General features: G+C 50.2%; 1 protein-coding gene across 4 annotated transcripts in view; it reads right to left on the bottom strand.

The window, feature by feature from the left end:
• Positions 1 to 184: 184 nt before the first annotated feature.
• DOCK1 (dedicator of cytokinesis 1) overlaps positions 185 to 23,023 on the bottom strand; it is a 529,068-nt gene continuing 506,229 nt past the window's right edge. For all 4 annotated transcript variants that reach the window (XM_060127083.1, XM_060127084.1, XM_060127085.1 and 1 more), the window contains 5 exons: positions 16,658 to 16,803; positions 12,776 to 12,974; positions 8,790 to 8,943; positions 5,279 to 5,430; positions 185 to 1,367 (listed from right to left, as the gene is read on the bottom strand). In XM_060127083.1, coding sequence (XP_059983066.1) covers positions 1,272 to 1,367; positions 5,279 to 5,430; positions 8,790 to 8,943; positions 12,776 to 12,974; positions 16,658 to 16,803 — 747 coding nt within the window. In that variant the 3' untranslated portion in view covers positions 185 to 1,271. The remainder of the gene's footprint in view (positions 1,368 to 5,278; positions 5,431 to 8,789; positions 8,944 to 12,775; positions 12,975 to 16,657; positions 16,804 to 23,023) is intronic.

Genomic DNA, 23,023 nt, shown 5'->3' with positions numbered 1-23,023 from the left:
GGTGCTGTCTATCTGGCCTCCAAGTCAGAGACAATTAAACACAGATGATTAAGACCGGCGTTTGAGGAGGATGTACATACAGATAAACAGGCACCACAAAGCTCTTTAAGAAAGCAAAATGGAAAACAGCGGCTTTTAGATTTTACATCAAGGGATAAAAACATAGTATGTCAGACACTGCGAGTCGTTTTAAATGACATTTTATTTTTCGTTGTCATGGATTAACTTTCGAGCCTACTAGAAGAATATCATGATTATAGTGAATAAAAAAATATAGATGGTAGAATAAAAATATTAGGTTATACTAAGTTAGTTTTTTTTTTTTTAAATCATCCTCCACAATGATTTTTAGGACTTGAGCTTTGGGGAAAAAAACCAAGAAAACTTAATTTGGTTTTTTTTTACACTTCCCTCAGTTAAACGTTAAGAACACATATTGGGAACCATTTGCGGACACGTATTACAATAAACAGAAGGACCACAAAAATTAAAACAAGTTCTAAAGACCCTCATATATACAAACTTCTGTACAGAATGAGCACAAGAAGAATTCACCCAGTTAAAACCATCTCCTGTGGTCTACGTATTGTTTTTCGAAAAAGAGAGAAAATTGATCTGCCTATACTCATTGATTTTTCCACTTGATCCCAGTATTTTAAATGGTGTCTCCACTCCATAAATTAGTAACTGTTCAGTAGCGGAGAAATATCCTATTTTAAATTATACCAAAGGAAATCAGGGACTTCCCTGAAAGGGCTGACCTTAGTTGCCTGATGTAAGTTGAAGGGACACTCAACCAACAAAAAGTCACACCACCAGGTGCAGCCAGGAGGGTCTGAGAAAACATCCTGCAAGAGTCAGCCAGGGTTTGGCCTCGAGAGATGAGGGTTCCTAAGCTGTTATTACACAGTTCTGCAGTGAAGGCCTAAGCTCTCTTACTGCGCTCCACTCAGGTCAACCGGCCTCTCTGCTAATGTGTCATATGGCACAAAAAGAAAGGACTTCTGGGCAAGACTTAGGCTCTCTCAAGACGGACACACTCAGAAGCCTCCGACTTTGATAAACATAAAAGCACGTCCCAGGCCCGTATCCACCTCGCTCCCCAGTGCTAAAGCCCTCTCACTCAGTGGCTGGAGACGAACTCCTGTTAAGGAAAAGCAATTGCACTAAACATCAGACATCACAGGCCCAATGAGGTAAATGCCAGACGTGGGAGAAGATGCGGAGGGAGAGGAAGGATATCAGCTGGCTCTCTGGCGGGCGCTGCGCGTTCACTGCACGATCCCGGAGTCCACTGAGGTCTGTTTGCGCGTCGTCTTGGGAGGCGGCGGCGGCGGGGTCTTGCTGGGCAGCGGAGGGGGGAGATGCTGGAAGACAGAAAACGGGGGAGACTCCAGGGGGGTCTGAGCCGGCAGGGGGGGGCGCGGTGAGGGAAAGTCGACCTGCAGCCCTGGGCGGGAACTGCCCTCTCCTCGTGACTCGGGACAGGCAGGTCGGCCACGCTCAGGACCGCGTGGCTGTGGCCCTGGCCACTATTTCACACGTAGTACGTCACACGTCTGACCAGCCCCTGAGACGCGTAACCGCTGCTCTCTGGGTGGTGGTTTTAAATTCACGTGCTGTTGACCTAAGGGCCCCTGGAAATGGACCGGGTTCAGAAGTAGGCAGCTGAAATGGTTAAGGACAAGTGAATGTGGGCAAAGCAGGACCCAGGGCCAGCCAGGCAGCCTGTGGCCATGTCACAGTTGAGCCTCCCGGGGTGAGGACCACCCAGAGGCCCCTCCTCATGACCCCTGAAGATGCCCCGAAATGGTTCAGGGACAAAGTCCTTGGAGATGCTCTCCATGGGTGGGTGGCTGCGAGGCCTGCTTTGCTCTCAGAAACGGCAAGGCCACATGAGAGAGGGTCAGCAGGTGGGCCATGGTGGCATCTGCGGCCACCATCCAGGTGACCCGTTGACAAGGTAGTTTCTCATCCACAGTCGCCTCCCAAACTGTAAACAGAGGAGGATGAACAAGGCTAGGGGGGTGTTTAAATTCTTCATGAGGGGAGCACAGTTTATCAAGAAACAGGTGCAGCTGTGCTCTAATAAAAGTTTATTTACAAAGACAGGCGGCGGGCTGGACGTGGGTTATGGGCCACAGTTGGCCTTAGGTTCTCAAGAATGGATTTACGGGCTTCCCTGGTGGCGCAGTGGTTGGGAGTCCGCCTGCCGATGCAGGGGACGCGGGTTCGTGCCCCGGTCTGGGAAGATCCCACATGCCGCGGAACGGCTGGGCCCGTGAGCCATGGCCGCTGAGCCTGCGCGTCCAGAGTCTGTGCTCCGCAACAGGAGAGGCCACAACAGTGAGAGGCCCGCGTACCGCAAAAAAAATGGATTTATAACCGTAACGGCAATAAGAGAAACGGAATGTACCTGTCAGGGTGTGAATGATGGAGGGCAGTTGGTGGCCTTGCTCTTGGTGGGCACGTGACACGCACAAGAGGTCAACGTGTGTTGACCACATGAATAAAGAAATGAGTGAACAAATGAACGAATGAGTGAATGAATGAGCAGAGGAACAAATAAACAGACCAGGATAAGTGGGCACATGCCACAGGTAGAACAAACCAGAAAAAGATCACAGAGCACTGGCCTCTAACTAAGGCTGGGAGTGCACTGTTAACAGCCTCTCGGGGAGGTTCACATTCAGCTCAATGTGAGAAAAGAAGTTTCAAGGACAGAACAGTGACGAAGCCGTGTCTTAACTCATTGCCCAAATTTCCTCCTGATTCTGAGACACACAAATACTAAAGTGCTCTAGGGCTTAAGAGAGAGAAGAGAATCAATGTGGAAACACAGAACTGATGTAATGATATTTAGACACTGTAACCAGGCAAGTAAAAGAACAGACTTGTAAATCTTTTTAAGTTGGTAAGAACAGTCAAAAGAAATACCGATTTCTGGCTCTGATGAGGCGTTTGCTTGTTGACACATGGAAGTAAACAGCGCGGGCCGGTGTGAGCGGCGCGGGGCCAGGCCACAGTCGCAACTGCCCTCTGTGCCAAAGACGTGCATGGTGGGCTCATCACCACTGAGCGGCTTGAGAGCTCGGACTACCGGTCGTAACAGGCATTTTGAAAGAAATGACAGCTTCAAGTGGCAACAACTAGAAAGAGAGTTGACTACAAGCCCGAGGCTGGTCAATGAGAGTGACAGGAGGACATGTATCAGCCCCCATGGAGGGCGAACCGATCATGATCCCACAACAGCTCTTGGGGCCTGCAAGGGAGGCACCCCTGGAAACCCAGCTGCTTCCAGAGGTGACACCCTAACCCACAGGCATGCCTCCTGAAGGGGTACTCACACTGCAGGTACGTCAAACAAGACACCGGCAGCAAGGCGACTTGGGTAATTAATCTCATGGAACTCACACCCCTTTATAAATGGAGCTGAAGCTTGTGCATGTCTGTCCTTCCTCCAACAGCAGTGGCAGCAGTAACTCAGAGGATGTGTCCCAGAAACCGAGACCATCAAATGTTGCCCCGAATTGATTTGTAACAAAAATGGACTTGCTTCACACTTCCAAGTTCAGAATTTTCAGTGTAGGGAGACCTGGGGGACATTCTTGCTTTTCCGATAAAATAAAGATATGAAAATCAAGATGGAATCGGTTAACTATGCTGTTAGGAAAACAACACCCCAACCAATCAACGATCTCTCTCAACTCCCTGCGTCTCTTTTTATTCTAACCTGTCGTGAAAATCGCGGGAAGGGTCAGACTTACATTTCCTTAGTTGCTACAAACTGTTCCAGCTTCCTAAAAAGCCATCATGGGGCACCGGCTCCCTTCTCCGGCCGGTCCCCCATCATGGAATCTCGAGGGACAGAGGGCTGACCCGAAAGGCACTGCAGCCTTGGAAGCACGAACCACCCCTTCAGCACCAAAGAGGAAGCCCCACCGCTTGTCTGGTTTTCTTGCCCAAGAGGAATAATCGAATAAATATACTGTCAATAAATCCCCTCTTTCTTCCGCTCCTCTCACAAGAAGATAATAAACTTGCAGAAAGCTCAGTGAAAAAGTCTCCATTAAAAAAAAAGAAAGAAAGAAAGAAGAAAGAATGCAGGATTTATATTGTTTTAGAAGGGAAAAAACACAGCTTGCTGTTATGAAAAGAATCGTGGCCACATGACTACCTCATGTCTTCCATGTTCTTCTACAGGAGTTCTGTTGCCGTATAATTACGTTATAGAGGCTGACCAGCTGCACGTGTGATCGGGGATATTCTACTCCTCAGCCTGCATGGCTTTAATTTCATTAGGCTGTGAATAGCGTGGCTGGGGGAGGATGAACCTGGATGCGATCACCCGGCACTGCTGGGTCATTTCACGTGGGCACGCGGACCTCTGCACGCAGCCGGGCCAGTGAACAAAGGAGAGGCCTGTGTGACAGTAGCCTTAAGAAGCAGGAGAGAATGCGGGGGGATCTCAAAAGAATGTTTCTAGAGCCCTGAGCCGGTAACAGAGGCATGGGTTTAGGTGTTTTTTCCAGGCTTTTAGCTGACGTTTGCATAAGTAGGCAGGCCCAGAGGCCAGAGCAGTGAGCACATCAGACACGATTAATGACGGTCTCCGAGGGGGGACTAGCCTGGGCACCAGTGTTGACGAGGGTTCGAGTTGGCAGACCATGCTTGCGGCAGCCAGCACCCCGAATCTAAACGGGGTGGGGTAGGTTTCAGGGCTAGAGGTGTGGCTAGGGATGTGTGGCCTCGGGGAACAGAGTTTGCCCAACCTTGCTTCTCCTTTGCAGATTCTCTGTGCAGCAAGTGCCTGTCCCCACCCGGGAGTGGCCGGTGCGAGGGCGGCTGCCTGGAGGAACTGCCGGGACCTGGGCTTCTCAAGGGCGAGGCTGGTGTCCAGGAGCACCGGCCCCCGACCATGTGTGGCATTGGCCAGCTTCTTAAAAAGTCAGACAAACCTCTTCATACAAAAGCTACTTCTCAACACCACACTTTCCTAAGAAGTGCAGTGACCTCCAAGGTCACGAGAGTGGCCCTTCGATCCACTGGCTGGAGTTCTTCCCCCTTTGCCTTGTCCTGAGGGCCCCATGGGAAAGTGCGTCCCTGCAGCGAGGACACAGAATGACAGACCACACGCGCCGGCGTTCCAACCACTGTGACCTCTGCTCGGAATCACATCTCGGCTTGCCCAGAGTCAACACGCTAACACGAGGAAGGAGGGGTTTGTACCTGGTGCGGAGAAGGATGTGAGCCACCCACTCCCCGAGTCCTGACTTACCCTCTGCTGAGGAGGAGGGGGCGGGGGGCTCGGCAGGCCTGTCAGGTCCAGGTTCTCGGTCAAGGCCCCATAGTCTGCGCTGGTGCCTTTAAGAGGCAGAGGGGGCGGAACCTCAGCCGCGTCCAGTCCAGTCATGCCATTCAGCTCCAAACCTGGGAAACAGGGTGGATCAGAGTCAAACCCACATCCCCAGCAGGCGTGGACGCACACACAGCTGCTCTGTGCTCTCTCAGGAGTGGCAGGGAAGCGGGAACCCCTTCTCCTCCCAGAAATGCTTGTCAACAGGGCACAGAAGATAGCAGAGATGGGCAGAGGAGGCCAGGGGTGGCATTGCCTCCGAAGGGCATGCTCTAGAAAGAGAATACCAACTATCACGAGATGCCTAAAACCTGAGCTTAAAGGACAGATCAGACCACTGGAAAAACAGCCGTGTCGACCTGGGACCCTTATTTATTTTATTTACTGTTTATTTATGTACTTACTATTTATCTATCTATTTATTGATTTATTTCTGCATGCTGCACCTTGAGGCCTGCAGTATCCTAGTTCCCCGACCAGGGACCGAACCCGGACCCTCAGCAGTGAAAGCACAGAGTCCCAACCACTGGACCGCCAGGGAATTCCCAACCTGGGACCATTCTGATCCCTCCTAGGCCCCTCTGCCCTGGTGGCATCTACACAGCTTGGGGTCACAAGGACTGTCTACGCCTGCAGTTTTCAGAGCCCAGCCGGGACGCTGCACCAGGCGTCCTGCAGTTATGAGCCGGGGAGCTTCACTAAAGCCAAGTCTAATAACACAGCTCCCAAGCAGCCACCTGCCTTTCAAAACCCTCACACCAGGAAAAGCCAATTGTACGAAACGCAGTTATTAGCAGGAGCAGCCTCTGCGGCGGGTGCTTTAAGTAAGCGGAGGGGAAGTACCGTTTTTAAAGCAAAGCAAAAAGGAGCTGCTTTCAGACAGAGGAGTGATCATTAAGGCAATATACTTTCTCAGCCTTTGTTGAGACTCTTAGAAATAATGTGTCATTTATGTTAAAGAGAGAAAAACTGACATTTTTGCTGTTGGGTCTCTTTTAAAGTTTTCCCCGATGATGCATCTGACCAAAAACCCTTCCCTAGGAAAGTGCTTCCTAGGAAGAGTTGTGTCAACTTATGAGGAAGTCTCGCAGTTGAATCCAGGGGCAAGAAGGTGGTCTCTGATTGAATGACTGCCCTCGTGACTGGTTGTTTTTCTTACGGTATTTATTTAAAAGTTACCATTTTAACCATTTTTAAGTGTGCAAATCAGTGGCATCGACCACATTCACACTGTTGCACAACCGTCAGCACTATCAATTGTATCACCCCAAACACAAAGGCTCTACCCTGAAAGTGACAATTCCCCCTCCGCTCTCCCCCCGACCCCTGATAACCTCGAATCGACTTTCTGTCTGCATGAACTTGATTATTTCAGCTATTTCATGTAACTGGAATCGTATTTCTGTCCTGGCTTATGTCACTTAGCGTTCTCCAGTTCATCCATGTTGCAGCACGTACCAGAACTTGCTTTGTAACGGCTGAATCATATTCTACTGCATGGGGATTTCTCCAGATGTACATTTCAGTTTAACTGTTCATCAACTGATGGACCCTTGGGCTGTTTCCACCCGTTGGCTGTTGTGAATGACGCAGCTATGAACATTCACGTGCAAGAATTTGCTTGAGTCCTTGTGTCCAATTCTCTGGGGTAAACGTCTAGGAGTGGGCTTGCTGGGGGTTATGGTGATTCTATGTTTAATTTCAAGGAACCCCTAAAGCGTTCTCCACAGCAGCTGCAATGGTGCCTGTTTTTAGCTATTTATAAAAAAAAATTAAAATATTTTTGAAGAAGATCACTGGTTATAGTGCAAGGATGTGAAACTAGGACATACCAGGAGACCATCTCCCTTGCAGAGCCCAGAAACTCGTGGCTCTCTCAGGCTCATTACTGTGGCAGCCCTGACTCCTGACCAGATGGACCACCTCCAGATTCTGCTACTCCCCTTTCAGCAAGAAGACACCAGATGTTGAGGGCAACTGTTCGCTGCCCTGCACAAGCCACTCCTCAGGCTGGTACTCCCCGTCCCCCCGCTTTTTTTTTTAAAGATTTTTTTGATGTGGACCATTTTTAAAGTCTTTATTGAATTTGTTTCAATATTGCTTCTCCTTTTTTTTCTTTTTTGCGGTACACGGGCCTCTCACTGCTGTGGCCTCTCCCGTTGCGGAGCACAGGCTCCGGACGCACAGGCCCAGCGGCCATGGCTCACGGGCCCAGCCGCTCCGCGGCATGTGGGATCTTCCCGGACCGGGGCACGAACCCGTGTCCCCTGCATCGGCAGGCAGACTCTCAACCACTGCGCCACCAGGGAAGCCCTTGCTTCTTTTTTAAATGCGTTTTGGTTTTTTGGTCACGAGGCATGTGGGATCTTAGCTCCCCAACCAGGGATGGAACCCGCACCCCCTGAACTGGAAGGTGAAATCTTAACCACTGGACCACCAGGGAAGTCCCCCCCATCCTCTTTCTCCGGCCGCCCTCGTTCTGCTGCTGCCCTCACTCCCTGCCACTTTCTTCCTGCCAGGATGCTGCCTCTCTGGCCGGCCTGATTTGAGTGGTGAAAAGCCAGGTACCACTTGCAGTGGGTTCCACAGCATCTGTCCACAATTCACACCCACCCGGAACCTCAGAATATGACCTTCTTTGGAAATAGTGTCTTTACAGATGTATTAGTTAAGAATCTCGAGAGGAGATCATCCTGGATTTACGATGGGCCCTAAACCCAATCTCCAGTCTCCTGTACGAAGAGGGCAGAGCACAGAAACACGGAGAACAAGGCCTGGGAAGAGGGGAGGGATTGGAGTGATGCGTTGACAAGCCAAGGAACGCCAAGGACTGCCGGAATCCACCAGAAGCCGGAAGAGGCACGGGCAGATTCTCCCTGAGACTCTACACGGCGGCAAGGCTGTTGATACCTCGGTTTCAGACTTCGGGCCTCCAGACTGTGAGAAAGTAACTTTCTGATCCTTCAGGCCACCAAGTCTGTGGTGATATATCGAGCGGCCCTAGAAATCGGGCAAAACTGGAAAGTAAGTTCTACCCTTAGCCCCTCAGCACAGCCTGGCAGGGCTTCTTTCCTTCCCATTCCTCCTGGACGCAAAAAGGCTCACAACTCCCCCACCCCGCCCCCATGGGCTGCACTATCTGGTGACACGAAATGGAGGACATTCCACATGCGTCTCGAGTTACCCCCAGCACACAGGAGGTCTGGACATCTGAACGGGCCCCATGCTTTCCTCCCAGGGAGCGCAGGAGCCCAGGACTGGGCTTTGGCCTGATTTGCTTTGGTCCCAGGGGACATTCCCAGGAAGTCAGGTGCTTGTCAAAACTCTCACCATCTGCTGGACAGAGAGGGTGGGTCTAACTTTAGAGACTTCGATCAAGGGGGAGGTCACAGAGCAGCGTCAGGAATTCAAACGTGGACAGTGTCCCACTTACTGGACTGCAGGCTGAAGCTGAGCTTGGCCCTCGGTGTGACCGGAGGAGGCGTGTGCTGGGAGGACGGGGAGGACGGTGACACCGAGAAGCGCCTTTCACTGCCCATGACGTTGATCACCTGGCTCTTCGGTCTCTGGGGCCGCAGGGGACTTATCTACATCAGAGGGACGGAAAGAGCATAGTTAGGAGCCGTCATGGGCTGAGTTGTCTCACTGCAAAAATCCCTATGTTGAAGCCCTAATCCCTCAGCACCTGCGAATATGACCTTATCTGGAAATAGGGTCTCTGCAGATGGTCAAGTTAAGATGAGGTCGTTACAGTGGCTCCTAATCCAATATGACCGGCGTCCTTATAAAAGGGGGAAATTTGGACCCTGAGCCATGCACACAGGGACAGCGCCACGTGAACATGAAGGCAGAGATCAGGGTGATGCTTGCACAAGCCAAGTGAGGCCAAAGACTGCTGGTCGACCGCCAGACGCTGGGGAAGAGGCCAGGAACAGATGCCCCTCACAGCCTCAGAGGGAACCAGCCTGGCTGACACCTTGATCTTGGACGTCCAGCCTCCAGACCGTGAGACGATCAATCTCTGTCGTTTCAGCTGCCCAGCCTGTGGTACTTTGTTACGGCAGCCCTGGCAAACTGATACAGGCTTCACAATAATCTCCTTACCCACTCTGGGGCTGATGTCACATCACAGGTTTCCTGGACGTAAGTGTAATGTGGGCCATTCAGTGGGGGTGAGAGCACACAAGGAGAGCTCCGAAGGGTCACAAGTGGACTCAACGACGAGCTCAGTGACCGGAACGCCTCAGGCACCTAATTTCTTGGTCTTTCTTGGCAGGTACGTGAAAACCTAGAAACTTGCCAAAGGATTTTTTTTATCCATCTCCTGGTTCTTCTCTCATGCTACGCTATTACTGAGTAGGAACTCTTTCCACTTTTCATTGCATTTATCCTCCCCATCTCTGACTTTCGGATGCACTTGACTTTTCCCACCTAAGCCTTTTCCTGCAACTGTAACATCGGGGTGTTTTATTTATCTATTTCTTACAACCTGCTCTCAGATCATTAGGCCTGGGGGAACACAAGCGGTTCAAAATACTCCCACGGTAGGAGCCATTAGCAAAGTTATTAACCCAGCTGAGAAGGAGGAATCAAGATTTCTGCTCCGGGACAGGCAGGGCGGGAGGGCAGGGCTCTGGGCCTGGTTCCGGGGGCTTCATTCCTGGGCCTGCTGGTGAGGGTCAGCTGCAGAGCCGGTGGGCGGCAGCATGTGCCTCTCAGCGGTCTGCAAAGGCAGGGCCTCCCCGGAGGCTACTGAGGCTGGAAGGAGGGGAGGAAGGCTTAAGCCCTTTGGTAAAGGGGGAACTGAGGGGACACTGGCCAACAAGCCAACCTCCAGAACTATACTATGCCAACGAAGGAGATACCGGAGACCAGGTGTCATCCCTCATCTGCAGAAACCGATGAGTTCCCTGCAGCTCAACTGCTGCGGGAGGTCTGGGACAGCCTGCTGAGCTCGGGCTCCTCCTCGGGTGCATGTGTATAGGGACTGGAGACGGGGATTCAGGGATTGCGTAGGTGCCCCTCCCATCCTTCCCACCCCATCCCATAAGTGCACATTTTGACAATTTGGGGAGCAGAGGACATTTTACTGGTGAGATGCAAACTGCACGTGGAGGCTGCCCCTCCTGCTCCAGGCAGACTCTGAGAGGCTTAGCTAGAGGTCATGAAATTGTCGATGATGCAAATTCAGGCAGGAAGCCGAATCCAGCCCCGTGGAGGGAACAGAGAAAACCTCTGCAGAAGCATGAGGAGGCCAGGTGGACGCACAGAGCAGTGCAAGCCCAGCGCCGCCCCAGGGAATGGGGCTACTGCCGCCACTCAGTAACCCTGCCTCTCACGGACCCCACCAGCCCACCTGCTCTGTCCCGCAGCACCTGGCCGGTTACAGGCACACGGAGGCTTGAATAGGAAACTCCAGGTGCCTAACTGGACTCACAGACCTTGCCAGCAGCTGTAACCCGGAGGACAGACTGCTACCGGGGCTGGACAAGAATAGCCAATCTGCCTCCAGCGAGAAGTCAGGAGGCCCCTGCAGCTACAGCCGTGGTTATTCTGAGACTCCTCAGAGGCCGCCAGCGGGGTCAAGGTTCTGTGCTCTGACCTTGGTGGATTCTTGTGCATTGGCTGAGGGTACCCCAGGCCAGCCACGGGGGGCGGGGTGCACTTTGTGCCGGAACTCAGCCCATCTTCACTAGCATCCTCGCAGGAAAGCAGGGCCACGTGGGGAGGGACAGGCTTATACCGTGATGATGGCTGAGCCTGGCACGTCCTTTCCCTTCTCTGCACGCAACTTAATTCTGTTCAACTCTGCCATGTGGCTCAAATTCTCTGAGGCCCTCAGTTTTAACATCTTAAAGTGGAGCTTAAATGAAAATGTACGGAAGACTTGCACAGGCTCTGCACTTAGTAAATATTCAAAAAATGTTGCTGTTCGTTCCCCCACCCAGTGATGGTGTCTGGACTCTAGAGAGAGGGGGGTGCCAGCCAGTCCCAGCGGGGTCGCTGGTCTCCCAACTTTCCAGAAGAGCGGACAGAGCACAGGGGGCGGGGGCGGGCTCGTCAGAAACCTCTGGATCCCACTGCGCGAGGCTGCATCTGGGCATTTAGTGCTAAGCCTGTGGCCAGTCCCGCCCCGGGCCCTGCACCCTGGGCCCCTGCACTCTGCAGTGAAGCACCGAAGCCCAGCTGCAGTCCGAGCTGTGTGCAAAGGCCTCGCGAGGGCGTCTGCCTTCCTGAGGACCGCGTTGCAGCTCTGGGGTCTCCCTTCCACCTCTAAACACCCAAGCGGCACGTGGCTGCTGGTCTCCACGGCGTGCGGTCTGGATGGAACATAGCCTCTGGTATTCAAGATATAAACAAGCAGTGAAGTATGTCTTATTAAACGGTGGTCCCACCTGAGCCCTTTGCTAAGCAACCCTTCCGTAACAGCAGGGACAGGTCGTGGACCCCCCGCCCAGGGCAGGCACATTCTTGGCCACCGTACAGGCAAACGTCCATCCATTTTGAGAGGGAGGCAGCTCTAAGCCTGACTTGACCTTTGACGCTGATGGCCTCGGAGAGCCTCTTCTTTATTTTGTCTCCGGTCTACAAATAGCACGTCCTGAATACAGCTCACCCCAGAAGCTGACCGTGCCTAATTTTTGCCCCCAGACTCCAAACGCTGCTATGCGCTGCTGGGAGCAGAGGCAGCCCCCACCCCCCCAGGCCCAGCCCTGGGAGGAGAGCACATGCTGCTTGGGTTTCACTGCCATCACACAACCCCAGACTCTGGAATGAACGAGATTCCCGGGGATCCATCTTTCATGGCAACTCACCAGCAGGTGACACGTTAAGTCCCTGAAAATCCTTCTGAAAGACGGCCAAGGGATTTAGGCATGGAGCACGCGAGGCTGGAGGGCGGCACGGGCCTGTGCACAGCTGCCGCAGCCCGGCGGGAGGGGCTCTGGGACGCTAGCGGAGCAGATTATAACATTCGGGCAGAAACGGTGGCTTAGTGATTTCTGGTCAGGAAGGGGCAAGGGAACAGCGTTAGCTGGCCCGGAGTACTGCTCTCTGACAACAACAGCAACCTGTTCATCTCCAGAGACGTCCGGATGTCTAATGGAAGCAAGTCCAACTTTGCTGCGGAGCCTAGAACCATGTGGGGCCTGCTGATGGCTGGGGCCCCTGTGGGATGGAGGATGGACCACGGGGGCAAAGACGAGCATCCTCCGGAGAGATGCAGCTCTCCTCTGTGCCTCTGGATGCCCTACAGCATCAGTTATACAAGGGGAGGGCTGCGAGAGGACCCCGATTTTCAAATGACTATTTCACAGCCAATGCAGTGAAATCCAACTGACAGCCCCCTTGGCTAAATGTGCAGCATAGACAGGTCCCGGCAGCTACCGCGGAGCGAGGGAGAGCTCCCTGTGAAATTACCGTTTCTGAAAGGATCACAGCCTCAGATTGCTGCAGGGGAATGTCGGTGGGTTTAAATTCTTTGTCAAATATCTCTTGATGTTTGCTGTTCCTTTTTTCCTTCTTCTTGTCCTTCTTCTCTTTATCTGGGTCGTCCTTGTCTAGCTTGTCCTGGGACCGGGAGTGCATTTTCTTTGGCAGGAGGGGTTCCAGAGCAAACCTAAAGGAAACGGTTCTTTCAATCAATGACGTCTTACTAGGACAGCCACTGCTTTTCGCCCTGCAGCTCCACGTAAAGTCACTCAGAATGAATCAGGTGCTCCCTGAGAAATGCCCACTTTTACAAGGAAAGAAAGGATTTTAAAAGGAAGGTCAAGGGAGACTTAAGATACATATTGCCGACTGCGATGGTTATAGTTTTGAATCTCGATAAAAACGAATTGGAAAAAAAATAGAACACTTACAGGATGATGAGGGAAATGTAAAGTCTTACTGGACATGGGATGACTATATTCAGGGATTATTGTTGATTTACGACGGGAGGATAGTATTTGGGGTCTATTTCAAAAGGGAAGCCCTCACCTTTGACAGAGTCATACTGAAATATTCACGAATGCAATGAGGAGAAACAGGCAGATGCTAACGCAAAGAAATGTCCGTATCCGTACACAGGTGGCTTCCATTTGACAGCCCTTTGATGGCTCAGTGAGAAACAAGCCAATTCCAGCTTGCAAGGATGTGGAGATGCCCTCAGATTTTTAGCTGAGAACTGAGCTTGAGACGGAGATTCTGGGTCTCAGCTCTGCCACCTTCTGGTGAGTCTCCACAACCTCTAAGCACCATGGGCTGGATGTCCCCCTTCACAAAATGAAATGGAATGAAAATGGTATTTAAGAAGAGATACGATCTCTTAAAAGAAGCTAGAGTCATACAGTCATATAGGAGAAATAGCCTATATTGTGATTTCTGATAAATGTGTTTTTTAAACTGGTCTACCCATCATTCTCATATGGTTAAGAGAAGCAAAGTGGTCAGCTGAGAGGGTTCACGGAAGCTCCCTGCCCTTGAGCTGCCCAATGTCAGGCAGCCCCTGAGCCCTGTGGGAAGGCAAATCCCACCCCCGTAACGCGGGCTGTCAGGATAAGGGGCCAGGTCCCGAGCCTGCCCGTGGGAGCCCCCAGTTCTCACTGAGACCTTCCAAGCCTGACTTCCTGGGACACCTGGAGACTGAAGTGTCTTCTTCAAGGGGACACTGATTGTAAGAGAAGGAAATCTAGAAAGCCTGTCACATTGCCATCCTAGCTGTGGTTTCTTTCAAACTTTTTTGTGAACGGGACATTGAGAACTAAACCACTGCTCTGAATAAGACCATTCCAGCACCTTGGCTCCCCAACATGGGAGAGGTAACATGGAAGTCAACACTTATTAGATGGGTCATTCACAAAACCACATTTCAAATCCATAGAAGACGCCGACTGCTGAGAGCAAGAATCACATCTGCTACGTTTTGTAAAAAAAAAAAAAAGAAAAAACTGGATGGTCAGCAGGTATTGAATGTAGGCATTGATTATCAATAGCTGCTAACATCACTGCAAGGGAGAGAGACACGAACGTCCTTCTGAATGGAAGAACCAATTGAAGTCATCCTGTCCCCAACTCATGCCTGAACGTGCACAAGCCTCTAGATGTGACTACTAATCTGCAGGATATATGAAAGACAGAGAAACACAGTCAGTAACACTGTAGGGGATGCAGTCAGCAAAACCCAGGCGACACCAGAAGCAACCTGGAGTTTTCAACAGATAAATTACAAGGAAAAGAAATGAAAAGAAAAAAGTAGAAGGGGAAATCTATTGATCAAAAGAGAACTAAAGAGATACAGCAGCCCAGCTGCAAAGTGGGGCTCTTATCTGGATCAGTTTCAAACAAACTAAAAAGAAAAAAAAAAAAGCCATTTATGCCCCAATTGGAAATTAAAACCAATATCTGACGATAGTATGGAATTACTGTTCACTTTTTACACGTGCTAAAGGTAGTATGATTGTGTTTTTGGTAAATTCTTACCTTTTAGAAATTCACACTGAAATGTTTATGGATGAAACGATATGATGCCTGAGATCTGCTTTGGAATAATATGGAAGAGGGAGAGTGTGGGCTAGGAGTTGATCATTGTTGAGGCTGGCTCATGGCTGGTACAGTGCCTCATTATGCTATTTTGTCTCCTTCGTATATGTCTGAAATTTTTGCATAATAAAAACTTGAAAATGATTAATGAAATACACCAGTGTTGACTTTGATTATTACGGCATTTCTGGGCATCTGGACTTTTGCAGTTGGATACACAATAACTACTAAATCAACAGCCATTAGGTGTTAAATATTGTATCTCTTCTACTATAAACAAAAATTTAAAAATCTTCAGGATTTTATTCTAGGTTTGGCAGAACTTGGGATAATTCACGTAGGGAAACAAAGGATTAGTGGACATCTTACAGCTCCGGGGAGAACCTGTGCTGTGAAATCCAGACGCATACACAAGGAACCAAGAGAAAGGCTGAGCTTTAAAATTTTCACATTATGAGAACCAACTGCCGACAGGACGAACTTTATTCTGCACGTAACTGATGCCACTTGAGACCAAAGCCTCATTTTCTCCACATCCCTTAGGTGGTGAAGGGTGGCAACCCCGAGAATGAACAAAAATCTGGACTCTAATAAAGATGCCTTCTAGTTCAAGGTTAAACAAATACGGCTCCAGGGCTGGAGACAACGATTCCCACTCATGTATTCACATGTGCAGGACACTACTCCTCCATCTAAAACCTCTAGATCACTTTCTGCCCTCACCCCTACGTTCCTGGAAATATAAAAACCTTTTCATAACTAGCCTGGGGATTTACCCGCGGAGAAGCTGAATTAAGTTTCTTTAGCGATCTTGCGCTCAGCGACAAGCACACTTGATTTAAATACCGCTAAATTGAGGTTTTCCATATGGACTTGGCCTTAGAAGTAACAGACACTGATAAAAATTACTGTTAGGAAAAAAACGTGGGAACAGTTTGCCATCCTTCATTGGGTACATTGGTCGTCGGCAACAAAGGGCACTTGGGTTGGAGCTGTCCCTTGGGGCGCTCTGGAAGTCTGTGTCTGCGTGTCACGGGGGTCAGGAGCCTGTGGGTTTGATAGGATGGGATGATGGATTGTAAACCAAATGGGCTTGGACAAACACACAACTGTGCAAACTCGACAGCAAACCAATTAGCAGTTCTTCTCTACTGTTTAAATTGCATGTGACATTTTTTCTTTCTGTATAATCAGAACAAACTTTTCATATATGCTAGTCACAAAACACACAAAAATGTCAATAACGAGGTTCTCTTTGCAGGAGACACAGTGGGAGCTCAATGAAATGTTCACCCATCTTGATCCCTTCTTAGTTGCCTTGTGCCATCCGGTGCTCAAGGGCAAAACTGGGTCTCCAAAGAGATCTTGTAGAAAGAAGGTGGCCCTGCCAGCAACCAAGGAAGCCTGCCTGTGACAGTCCTGCCCTAGCGTGACACCTCGGAAGTGAGCAAGAGATGCAAAGTACAAGCACGCAGCTGGCAAGGAACGCATCACACCGCTTCCGGGACTTGTTGAAAAGCACTGAACACTCACCTGGAGGTTCTACAATTTGATGGCAACCTCATCCAAAGTGGTACCCAAAGCGAGAAATTTTTCCTCAAAGATTCACAAGACTCTACGAGTCTTAGCGGCACCATGATTGTAAAAGTCTTGGGTGGTCTCCATTTCAAGGAGAATTTTGATGTTTAAAAATCCTCTCAGGTGATGAAACAAACCCAGGGCCCCGGGTGGCTCCTTGAATCCCCTCCCAAACCTCCCCGGCTGCTGAGCCAGACTCACCCATCGGAGCCCGGCCTGGAAGGGGTGCTGTCTGATGACAGGGACGAGACAGAGGCCACAGACAGAGGCCGGGACGAGGAAGGCATTGTGAAGGATCGGACCATGGACCGGGGACGGCTGCCTCTTCTGTCGTCCAGACTTGAGGGCTGGGTTGGGCAGAGGGGAGAGAAACAGAGAGCGAGAGACTTGTTTGATGCTGTGGCAAAAGGCGCCCCGCCTGGCACGGGCAGACACCTCGGACCAGGTGGTCTTAGCAGCCCGGAATCTAGGTCAAAACTGTCCACACTTTCATGAACAATGCATGTGCTTGTTCAAAGTTGAAGACAGAAACGATGATTATTTGGAGGCTTTTTGAAATCTGATTTGATATCGTGAAAAATACCAGGAGGAGCTTTGTTTTTTTAAAAAGTTAAAGAGCAGTTTTCTCTACCACGACCACAAGGCAATCAACTTGTTCCAGAGTCACGGTACAATGTACTGATCAGAAAATTTATCTTGTAGAAAAATATCTAGAATGTGAAAGAATTTTACAAGATCTTTAGATGAACTTTGTATCTCTGCGTGGTGACAAACCAAGAAGATCACTAAAATATATGGATGCATAATGACGGAACTTCTCTAGACTAAAATAAGATGCACCTGCTGCTTAATTACAGGTGGATTTCCTCCCTGCCAGCGACTGGATTAGATGGCTCCATGGCTGGCGTTGCTAAAACTCCTCCTCACCAGAAAGCGGACCAGCAACGCATTCTAGAGAAGAACGGCCTCTGGACAGAGTTTTCCATCGCCTCTTTGTCACGTCATACTATTGTACATTAACAAAATAAGTGTCACTGAAATACAGCACATGTCAACACCTAATTAGCTACAAAATGCTAGTGTATCTGCACCCCGAGCCAGATGTTGGTACATCTGGGATGGCAGCTGCAGCAGAAGCTCCTTTCTTTAACCTGAGGATGTGGAAACCAAATTTCTGCAGGGCATTCCCTCTCTGTGTGGCTTCAACCTCCCTAAAGCCCATCCCCACTCCACCAAAGCTGGTGTTTCATTCAGCCCATCACCTACAGAAGACCTGCCCGGGACCACGGGTGATTACAGATTGTACAACACCATTGAAAAGATGGTCTGTTTCTTAAATATTTGTTTTGCCATGAAATACTATTTGATCTGTACACTATCTCTTCAATAGTAAAAGGTTCAACAGACTTGTGGTTGCCAAGGGGAAAAGGAGGGATGGACTGTGAGTCTGTGATTAGCAGATGCAATCTGTTATATACGGAATGGATAAACAACACGGTCCTACTGTATAGCACAGGGAACTATATTCAATATCCTGTGATAAACTATAATGGAAAAGAATATTAAAAAAATGTATTTTTATATATATATATGACTGAATCATCTTGCTGTACAGCAGAAATTAAGACAATGTTGTAAATCAACTATACTTCAATAAAATAAAAATTTTAAAAAATAGTAAAAGGTTCAAAATTGCTGAAGAACAGTGTAAAGCAGAAGCTGGTAACTGTTTTCTGCAAAGGGTCAGATAATAAGTATTTTAGGCTTGTGGGCCATAAGGTCTCTGTCCCAAGCATGAAAAGAGTCATAAACAGTACAGAAATAAGTGAGCACAGCTGTGTTCCAATAAAACTTTATTTACAAGAACAGGTGTCAGGCCATAGTTTACTGATCACTGGCTCAATATGCAGCTGAAATCTGCCAGCACAGAGGGTCTGGTCGGTCTTGGGTTTAGCACCAATGATGGTGCCATGGCCCATTTCCAGGGAGACAGCCATTGTCATTAATTGGCTTTTATAAGGAAAACTTAAAAGGAAGTGGTGACTTGCAGACAAACCCAAATTGTAAAAATGTTTCTAGAAACTCAGTCTACAATATCCTCTTCTCAGCCATTTCTGTGACAAAGTGAGAGAGTGGCATGGACATATATACACTACCAAATGTAAAATACCTAGCTAGTGGGAAGCAGCCACATAGCACAGGGAGATCAGCTCGGTGCTTTGTGACCACCTAGAGGGGTGGGATAGGGAGGGTGGGAGGGAGGGAGACGCAAGAGGGAAGAGATATGGGAACATATGTAGAACTGATTCACTTTGTTATAAAGCAGAAACTGACACACCATTGTAAAGCAATTATACTCCAATAAAGATGTTAAAAAAAGGTTATATTCCGTTTATAGTTATTATAAAATACTGGCTATATTGCCTGTGTTGTACAATATATCTTTGTAGCTTATTTTATACCTAACAGTTTGTACTTCTTAATCCCCTACCCCTATAGTGTCCCTCCCCTCTCCCTCTCCCCACTGGTAACCACTAGTTTGTTCTCTGTATCTGTAAGTCTGCTTCTTTTCTGTTACATTCATTAGTTTGTTGTATTTTTTAGATTTCACATACACGTGATATCATACAGTGTTTATCTTTCTCTGACTTATTTCACTGAGCATAATGCCCTCCAAGTCCATCCATTTTGCTGCAAATTGGTAACACTTTATTCTTTTTTTATGTCTGAGTGGTATTCATATATATATATATATATATATCTCATATCTTCTTAGATTGCGTCCACATCTTGGCAAGTGTAAATAATGCTGCTATGAACACTGGGGTATATGTATCTTTTTGAATTACTGTTTTTGGTTTTGCCAGATATATATCCATGAGTGGGACTGTTGGGTCATTGGGTAGTTCTACTTTTAGTCTTTTGAGAAACCTCCATACTGTTTTCCACACTGGCTGCACCGATGTACATTCCCATAAACAGTGCACAAGGCTTCCCTTTTCTCCGCACCCTCACCAACATTTGTCATTTGTGTTTGTTGTGATGACAGCCGTGCTGACAGGTGTGAGGTGATATCTCACTGTGGTTTTGATTTGCATTTCCCTGGTGATTAGCGATGTTGAGCATCTTTTTATGTGCCTCTTGGCCATCTGCATGTCCTCTTTGAAAAAATGTCTACTGAGGTCTTCTGGCCATTTTTCTAACCGCGTGGTTTGTTTTTATGATGTGGAGTCACATAGGCTGTTTATATATGTTGGATATTAACCCCTTGGCAGTCCTATCATTTGCAGATACTTCCTCCCATTCAGTAGTTTCCCTTTCTTCAACACGTTCAGACGGCAGTCCAAAGCCTTCCACCCAGCCTTGCGGCTGAGCCCTGGGAGCCTGTTCTGGGTCCTTCCATTCCTGACCCTCCCAAGGAAGAGTCCTGCCTGCTACTCTAGGTGCGTCCCGACCACCCCATCTGCTACCCCTGGTACCACCGTGCCCAGCTCGGCTACCGCTCCTCTCTCTGGCATCTCTGTGGGACTCTGACCCTCTTGATGCTCTGAGTGAGACCTGTTCACGGCCGCTGCCTTTCAAAACCCAGGCTCTCCCCTGCCAGTTCTTCCACAGCAGCAGCTTCTGAGGACGGCTCAGAGGTGGGGATCAGCATTCCGGAAGCTGGGGACTGTCTTTCTGAGCACCCACCTGCTCAAACCACCTCCTGCCCCATGAGGGGCTGCCTTCCCACTTCTCCTCTCTGGATCCAGGTGACGGGCAGAGAAGACAGCCGTCAACCTCGTGCTCGGCTGATTCTTCTGCCTCGGCAGATGCTGCCTCCGTTGTCCATCATCTTCTGGGTACGTGGAGATGCAGCCTTCCAGGAAATGCAGCTCTGCTTACGGTGGAGAAGAAACACGACCCATCTGACACCTGGGTGCCATGAGCCCCCATTCCTAAGAGCGCCCAGCATGACAGTTTCCATTTCTCTGATGAAATGATCTTCATGGCAGCCAGCGCTGAGGGAGGGGGTGCACAGGAGGGAGCCGGCCAGGGACCAAGAGGTGCAAGTGGCCACAGGATGACCTCATCCAGCTCGTGGGAAGGCCCAGGAAGCAGCCGTGAGCGTCCAACCCCCAACCACGGAGGGCTGGTGATTTGCCCTGAGTGGCAGCCTTGAGTCTTGGTCGGGCTGCACCAGCACGGATTGGGAAGTACAAAGGAAGGGGACGGCAGGAGCCGGCTCTGGCAGACGAGGGACAGAAGCCAGTCTGGGTCCCACATCAGCAGGGCAGCCACTGGGTGTGGCCCTGGGTCCTCCCGGGCCAGTCACCTCCCAATTCCTTCTTGACCAAGCAGAGCCTCTAGAAATGGAGGATCCAGGGCTTTTGTTTTTTCATCTGAAGCAGCTGGTCTCTCCCAGCCCTGATGGGGTAGCTCCAGTGCTAGGACACTTGGAGAGAGGGGACGTCTCTCTCCCTGCAGCGGGGCGGGCAGTGGCGGGCAGGGGGGTTAGAGTTAGGCGGGAATGTTGGCTCTGGCATGGACTAGGTGACCTGGCATAAAACACGGAACTGCTCTGGGCCTCAGCTTCCTCCTGAGCATGTAGGGAATAATCATGCCACCTTGACAGGCCGGCGAGGATGAGCTGAAATGACGTAGGTGACGCACGTAGAGCGGGCCACGCTCTGAACCGCAGCCTCCGTTGCCCTTGCCGTTGTTACCACGGCCTGAAGCACAGACTCACTCCAGCCCTCTCCCCAGGAGCTGGGGACCAGTGCTGAACGTGGCTGGTGCCCGTGGCCTCTTCTCTGGGGACCCCGGGTCTGCACTCCTCACTATCTAAGTATACGGAGGAGGCTAGGCTCCTGTGCTTTCATCCGGGGAGCGGTGGCACCTTACAGCCCAGGACCGTCTGAATGAAGGCCAAAGCTGAGCGGGCCGGGGGTGTCCCATGGAGCCGCCGGTGGATCAGGAGTCAGAGAGTGTCCAAGTCTTCCCTTTCTATGGCTTAGGCTGACCCAGAAAAATTGACAAAATGGTTTATGTCCTTTCTATGGGTTTTTATTTTTATTTTATTTTTTAAAATTTTGTTTATTTTTTGGCCGCGTTGGGTCTTCGTTGCCGTGCGCGGGCTTTCTCTAGTTGTGGCGAGCGGGGGCTACTCTGTTGCGGTGCATGGGCTTCTCACTGCGGTGGCTTCTCTTGTCGCGGAGCACGGGCTCTAGGCGTCCAGGCTTCAGTAGTTGTGGCACGCGGACTCAGCAGTTGTGGTTCACGGGCTCTAGAGCGCAGGCTCAGTAGCTGTGGTGACGGGCTTAGCTGCTCCGTGGCATGTGGGATCTTCCTGGACCAGGGCTCCAACCCATGTCCCCCACATGGGCAGGCGGATTCCCAACCACTGCGCCGCCAGGGAAGCCCTGGGGATTTTACTTTTAAATCCATCTTTTTTAAAACAGGATGATACTGTATTGCTTTTGAAAGTATTCTGAGGAGCTTGAAAGTTCTCCAAGTAGGTAAGACGGGAAAGCCTCATTCCAGACGGCATTTTATCACCACATTTTTCAGAGGATGACAGGGTATCTGCCTGACCTTTTGTCTGCTCAAGGGAGGCTGGCCGCAGAGCCTGCCTTCGGGGTCCCAGGATGGAGGTGGACTCAGGGAAGCAGCTCCAGGGGACAAGGCATCCACGGGTGGAAAATGCATCCTTAATTCTGTCCCCAACTTCATTCCCAATAAGCCTGGTCAACCCCTGGCTGCGGGGTGGTGGCGGAGATGCCTTGGCTGCCCCTGCCTCGGGGTGGGACCTCGGTGGAGAAGATGCCGTTTCAGACTGCAGTGCAAATGGCTCATCACCGGCCGAGGACGTCCCACTGCCTACACAACCGCCCTGCCCTTCTTCCCTCCTCCCCCGTGTGCAAGCACAGCCGGCAGAGAACTCATGAATCACAGCAGAGAAAGGGATATGAAGGACGTCTGGCGAGCCAGACAGATTTCTGTCCTCCTGAAATATACATGAAATGATTGATCAAAGAGGAAGCTTTTCACTTAGTAAGAAAACCTAGAGATTTCACAAGTGTTTATTTCTCAGAAAGAATTAAAAGTGGCATCAGACTTTGAAAGAGGTGCACCGTGATGTACTTTGAAACTCTTCTGGCCACTTGACGCTGATTGTAAGGAGTCACAAGCTCCAGAGGGATGAGACGCAGCTCGAGGATTCTGACTTGCAACGAAGGCTCCTCCAGCGTGGTCCTGATTTCTAAGCCTGCTCACCTGTAGCAGCTCCTGCTGGGCTGACGGTCCCAGATTCCTGCCTGCGGAGTCTTCGGACCATAGCCCGGCGGTTGTGTTACTCTTGGCTTGGTCAGGCTCATGCTCTGCTGTGGTCAAGGCCAAAGGCACCTCATTTGATGAGCACCAGGGTCCTGGGCTTGGAGGCTCTCAGGCCCAGGCATGGCCGGCAGGGCTGGGGAGGGTGGGAGAGCATAGAGCATAACCCCTCTCAGGGGTGGTGTGGCTCTCCTACATGTCTTGAACCACAAAGGCAAGAGAAGAAGAGCTCTGCCACTTACTCGTGTAAGCTCG

This window comes from Lagenorhynchus albirostris, chromosome 16, assembly GCF_949774975.1.
Source record: "Lagenorhynchus albirostris chromosome 16, mLagAlb1.1, whole genome shotgun sequence".
NCBI lineage: Eukaryota > Metazoa > Chordata > Mammalia > Artiodactyla > Delphinidae > Lagenorhynchus > Lagenorhynchus albirostris.
This window is presented reverse-complemented; position numbering and strand designations above follow the sequence as displayed.